At 39.0% G+C, this 6,408-nt stretch overlaps 1 protein-coding gene across 5 annotated transcripts; it reads left to right on the forward strand.

Moving 5' to 3' along the window:
- Positions 1–1,743: 1,743 nt before the first annotated feature.
- On the forward strand, positions 1,744–5,291 carry LOC136282275 (uncharacterized). Of its 5 annotated transcripts, none has more exons than XM_066169666.1 (3): positions 1,744–1,995; positions 2,501–3,441; positions 4,735–5,291. In XM_066169666.1, exons 2-3 carry the CDS (start codon positions 2,630–2,632, stop codon positions 4,901–4,903), a joined length of 981 nt encoding a protein of 326 aa, XP_066025763.1. In that variant the 5' UTR covers positions 1,744–1,995; positions 2,501–2,629; the 3' UTR covers positions 4,904–5,291. The 5 variants fall into 5 exon arrangements, with proteins under 5 accessions (XP_066025763.1, XP_066025761.1, XP_066025762.1 ...); XM_066169664.1 differs by having other exon boundaries at positions 2,501–3,248; positions 3,336–5,291; XM_066169665.1 differs by having other exon boundaries at positions 2,501–3,224; positions 3,336–5,291.
- The last annotated feature ends 1,117 nt before the right edge of the window (positions 5,292–6,408 follow it).

Genomic DNA, 6,408 nt, shown 5'->3' on the forward strand with positions numbered 1-6,408 from the left:
GTCTGCATTTTGTACTGACCGGATTGGTATTGCTGTTTTTGCACGAGCGAACCTTTGGTGCGAACCGAAAATTGGAGCTCGAAAAAAATTCTAGTGAGACTATCTTGGCCTCTATGATTGATATGTGGACTTTATGTTGAAAAGCTCACGAGGAAAAGTACAGTGATAGAGCAATGATTACTTTTTACCAACTGAAGACGAACGCAAATGCACGGCTTGCCAATATGGGCACATCTAATGCTCTTTCGGCAGCGTGTGTTGAAATGAACCCGCTACGGGTCCCTTAGGTGTGAACATTTCGGCTTCTCGATTCAAGTTGCATTTTCAGAAGTTCGCAAATGTGATTTGAGGTTATCTTTTTTATTAAACCATATAAACATGTTATTTCTTTCCACATGAATTTCTGAGCTTCATCGAAATTAATTTTGACTTTCACTAACAGGGGATGGGTAGCTTGCGAGACTACTTCCGTTCACGGTCCACAATGCAACTTCCGTTTACGGAATACAACTTCTGTCCACGGTCGACAACTTCCGTCAACATCTGCTCCACCACGATACCTCATTCATTGCTTTCAGCATGAATGAGCTAAAATGGTGATAAAACTGCCAAAGGCATCAAGAAGAATGTTATCAGAAAAGACATCTATGATAACTACGAACCAAACAATGTGTCAATGTCTCGCTTCGATGACAAGCGTTACATTAATCAAGACGGCGTGACGAGTTATGCTTATGGCCACTACCAAACACAGAACAAAACTTTTCAAGTAAACTTTAATTTAAAAATAAATTTCACAAATAAAACAGATTTCAACAATTGTGTAGACAAGATGTGAAGTTTATGATTGATTAAAAAATCAGACCATCAATGACTCAAATCCTCAGGAAAGTCCCTGTCGTATTGCATCATCGACGTCCTGTTTGAACGACGCCAACGCGTGGGCAGTATGTCAATTTTCTTTGAAGTATAATTCCTCGGAGTCCAACTGTCTTTAATTTTCCCGGAATTCATTCTCTTTAAATATACTATAAACATATTATGAGCGCATTTTGAGTTGGCGTGACATGAAAACATCGAACATCTTTCTTAAATATATTATAAACAAACATCAGACAGAAAATATGCTATGAGAATTTCTTAGAACTTTAATGACATATTTTTCCAGGAAATTATTCAGTATACTATAACCATTTTGTGAGCGTATTTCACGTTGGCGTGACATGGTTATATCGAACATCACCCCAGTAGAATAGTAGTTGGGTGGTTGGCGCACAGTTTTTGTGAAACTGCGCTCTCACCCCTAGGGAAAGATACCTTCCCTAGTACAATAGCATATCCTATTTACAAAATATTTAAAATAGCACCTGCGCTCTCATTTGTTGATAAGTGTGTTGAATTTGTATGTCACTTAATCGTCATTTGTCGAATAAATTATTTTTGCGATGTATTTTATAAAAGCAGCTTTAATCGAGCTCTCGAAAGTCATGCAAGCGTTCGACTGCGTCACTTCTTGAATCAATGAGGCCATGTAAACACGGAAAAAATTCCTTTTTCTTAAATAAGAAAAGCAGTGATACTTTTTTGTGTTCTATCCGTTCGTTCCTTTTTTAGTCGAATTTTGTTTTCTCCAAATGAAATTGGAGACAGAGAGATCAATTATGGGATACGTTTGTTTTCGCTTTCCGAGACACCTGTCGGTTTTTTCCCAGCATAATAAACGCTTACGAAGCATACATCAGAAACGCCGACAAAGAATATTTCGCCATTGCTCTGACGAAGGGCTAATGCTCGAAACGTCAGCTTTTAAACTCTTTTCGGTGGCCAATCTATGATATCAACTCAGTTGATAACACTTATTTACCTTGTTATATTCTCCCACCGACGCAGCACCACAGTTCCTCTTAAAACTTACCCCTTTATGTTTCCAACCGCTTACAAATCCGTTTCCAAATACAACGCGAAGATATTCGCTTCAAGGAAGGAAAGGAAGAGGTAAGTTTTTTCGACAGCAAAGTCATGTTATAAGCAAATGGTGTATGGGGGTAAAAACTATGTCTTAGTTGGCGAATAGCATCGAAAGTGTCGAAGGAATTACTTGGTGTGGCGTGGTGTGTCAAATTTGTCAACAACATTTATTTAGGGCTGCGGGATTTACTTGAAAATTTCGTATTGGAAGAACAGAAACTCCAGATAACGCGATGATAAATTGAGCCGTCTCAGAAACAGAAAGAAAGCTCTCGACGGTTTATCGAAACATTCAATGGGAGTCGATTGATTCACTCGCAAGATTCCTTTTTGGCAAGATATGAAGTCAAAACGCTTTGCTAAAGTTTGTCTACTACATGTTTATGTAAGCCCATATATAAGCAGTGATTATACTTATGAAAGTTGGACACTACACGATTAGGACTCTGAAATACAGTTGAAAAATTGTATTATATATTAAATTCTGCGTGAATAAAACTTATTTTTGCTATGATTTCCGTTCTCTTTACAGTATCTCGACGAAAAAATGAATAATTGATTTTTTTGAAATAAAAAAATGGTAGAGGGAATAATGAAGCGAAGTCCCCCAACAAACAGCACAGCAGATAGCTTGGATTAGCGTGTGATTGTAACCAAAAAAATGGCCGTGGAGTTTATCACTCCTTTCTCTGTGTTTCTTTTCTTTCTCTCTTCTTGTCAAACCGAGGCGGGGAACTACAGTGAGGCTCAATGTAAGGTCTTAACGGTTGGAGAAGGGACTGCGTCCGAATTCCGCGTTAAGGCTTCCGACAGGGGTGTTAGAATAGTCTACTTGGATTTGAAGTTCCGTAACGACAGCTACCGTCCATCAGAGTCAGAAAACGAATTTCTCCCAAATAGATGGGTTTGGGCGAGTTTGATCAGCGAGCCAATGTTGTCTTTGTCTTATGACTATGACATTTTATCCGTGGGCCTCCTTAAATACCAAACAAGAAGTATGGATGTGCTGTTGGAAGATCAACCAAGCGGATGCCTTGCGAACTTGAACTCATCCTATCAAAACAAGATAGTTGGAAGAGCGCTTTTGAATATGACACAGTTAAACTCAGGTGAACCTCCAGATAGGAATGTTGTTTGTGTTGCGATGATTGAAGATTACTTTAATGACTTTTTATGGAGCTTCTTTGATGGAAATGTCAGATTTCAGTGCTATGAGATGAGCAAAGAAGAAACCACGGAGTCTACTTCAATTCAATGTGAGCTGGATGTTCAAGTTAGCGGTTGGTTTAAAGCTTTTAATGGCACCCTCAACCTTTTGACTGTGCTAATGATGCTTTATTGTCCAGCGTTTCTCCTTTTCCTGCCAGATTCCATTTTCAATCTTCAAGAGGAGTGTAAAAAAGAAGAGCGACGCGCAATCGAAGAACAATCAGAAGACAGCCATCATCGACAGGGCAGTCTACAAAGAAGCAGGTACGGATCAACCGATGAAGCTTTAGTAAATGTCAATGCAGAAAATAGCGATTCAGTTCCTCTTGTAACTTTATCAATTCCGACTCAGAGTCAGGAAGCTTATTCCCAAAGTTTACTTTATTTAGACGAACCAAATCCAATTACCTTCTCCTATTTTCTCAGAAATTATACCAAAGAGCGTACAGAATTATTTTCATTTCATTCCAAATTTGCATTTCTCTGGTACTGTGTTATTCCAATTTTTGTGTACCTAAGATTAGGATTAAATTACATTGTAGAAAGTAAATTTATGAAGGAGGTGCATAAAAAACCAAAGGCATCTCTGGTAGGACCATTGTTTTCATATCTTTTCGATTTTCAAGGTTTTCTTAGCTGGCTAATGGCTCTCGCTCCTTTGATTTTGATTTTACTCTCAAGTCCTAAGGATTTCCTTATTACGGTCAGAGGAGATATTGGACAAGTCGTATGCCCTGTTTGCGAAGAAAATACGGTTTCAGTAGGAGAGTACATGCTCCGACACTTAGGAACATTAGCAGTAAAAAGTTACGAGGTAGCTTCGTATTTGATTAACCTTCACCAAAAAGCACTAGCAGGATCTACAAAGTTCTTTACACATTGGGCTATCGAAAAAATGGGTCCGCCACGGAAACGAGTTAAAACTTCTTCTATTGCTTTGTGGGTGTTATTCTGGGATGTTGTTTTAGTCATAGTTGTGGGTGTCATTTTTGGAGGAGTATGCCTCTGTCTATTATTATTAGGGTCAATTTCGCTTATTATTTTGTATTCACCATGGTGTAGTCTGATCCTTATCTGCTTTAGGAAACTTAGGCAAATGTCAAAAAAATGGATCATCATAGTTGTTTTTCATCTAGCCCTAACGGCAATATTAACAGGCGGCTGTTTGGTAGGGGGCCTTTCTTGTCGATGTATCACTCGCATGTTTGGCTTAGTTACTTTAGGTCTAGTGTTAAATGCGTCAGTCGTAGGCCCATTCCTAGCGCTCTCTATCGTTGCTTTAACAAACATTTATCTATGCTACTATAATCTGCAAATGCGCTACCGAGATGTGAAAGAAATGATTTCGGAGAAGTGGCAGACTCTTGATGAAAAACGTGAGCACGGCGCAGTTCCAGAAGATCTATTTTGGCGCATTTGCGGTGGCACGTCAAATTCAAAGAACGCAGTTCCACCAGTTAGGGGTGAAGTAAACCGCATGCTTGGAAAAATGGCCATCATTTTGATATTTCTATTTTTGGTTTTCTGCTCTGTATTTCTGGTGACTGATGCGAGCAGCATTTCAGCAGTGCCATCAACGATTGCTGTGTTTTTAAGCGGAGCTATTCCTAGCTTATTTTTCAAGGGATTGACAGACGAAAACCGATTTACGGGAGAAACAAAGGCGAGAATGATTAGAGAAATCGAGGAGGCGGTTACGGAGTACCAGGAAAATACCACAGTATAGTTATATAATCTGTTGCAAAATGATGCTGAATTTACCATATGAACTGGCTTAGGACTAATACAATGAAGGGTCATGATATCCCGAAAGTGACACGATCTTAAGTGCGTCTCTTTCTCAGCCTTTGCTTGGTTTCGTTAGGAAGGGTGCATCAGCTTTCCCGGCTACTACTACTTTTCATATTCATTCCTTAGTGCTTCTAAGTACTCTAAAAGGACACCATCATTTGTTAAGATATGAACAAGAAGCAAGATTAGATAGCTCATTGTTTTATTGCTAATCTTAGTCCTGATCCTAGGCGTACTGTGTTCTATCACTTATTAATCGTTGCTTGACTGAGTATTATGTATTTCAAGGCCTCAGTACTGAAATAAATATTTCTTAAATTATATTCATGATCTTGTATTTTCTTTGGTATTGCGTAAAACAATTTCATAAATCATAATTCTTCCCCTCTACCCTCTCCTAGGAAGGGAGCCCGACTTATGACCTGCCACTAGCTTTCGGAGCTAAATCGGAGGTTCAGCAGACACAGCGGCAAAGTGAGTGCGCATGCTCGACGGATTTGGCGCGTTCGAGGAGCTTTTAGTGATTCCAACGTGAATGAATTTGTTGGGGGACGAACAGAACATCTTTTCACACTTTCTGGGCAGTTACTGATCTAAATCAAGTGGCAAATTTAATAGATTTTACTCCTATGGAAAGGACTAAAGAGGAAGTAGCGTTCATCGTGAGTTGTTTAAACTTATCCAGACATCTTAAGTGGTAGCTGTCGGTATGGATTTTGCAACACTGTTAAGGATGTCCTACCTCAATCCCTAAATTCACATCCGTTACTGCAAGATTTTTTTGTGTTGAATTAGAGAGAGACGAGGTTTGACAGAAACTTTCCTAAAAACTGAAACCTCATCAGTTTTGGTCTGCACTTATCTCCCAAAAATGAAAACAAACAAGCAATGGGAATTTATAAATGCAGCCATTGTGTTACGATAGAAATAGTCGTCACTCATTTTGTCGCTGTAGAGGGCCTGCTCATGCCCAATCTCTTTCAACTTCGTTTTCTTTTCTCCTAATGCGTGGTTATGTTCCAGCTTTAGAGAGATTACCAGAAATAATTTTAAAACAGTAAGTAGCTGGTATATTAATGAAATGATGAAACAAAATTGATCTGTGCTATCGCAAAATATCACAATGTGTCATTGTTCGCATATCAATTATTTGCCTCAGCCTTTGGCTTCCCAAATGATTGTCCCATCTGACCAGATATCTCGATGATTTGCCTATTTTCCTCTGACAAGTGATAAAGTACAGCAGTCCCTTGTTCAAAGATCCCTACAAACGTTGATACTCCTTCATGTGCTGTTTTTATGGCGTAATTTATATTAATGTTTAAAGTGTAGTGCGAGCCAACGAGAGTCCCAGTAACTTCGAGGTTTAAGGCCAAGCCATGATTTTTCAAAATTTATCCTAACGATTTCTTCTGTTGCTTGCAGTGCAGGCGTCTTATT

This window comes from Pocillopora verrucosa, chromosome 7 (genome assembly GCF_036669915.1).
Source record: "Pocillopora verrucosa isolate sample1 chromosome 7, ASM3666991v2, whole genome shotgun sequence".
In the NCBI taxonomy this organism is placed as follows: Eukaryota; Metazoa; Cnidaria; class Anthozoa; order Scleractinia; family Pocilloporidae; genus Pocillopora; species Pocillopora verrucosa.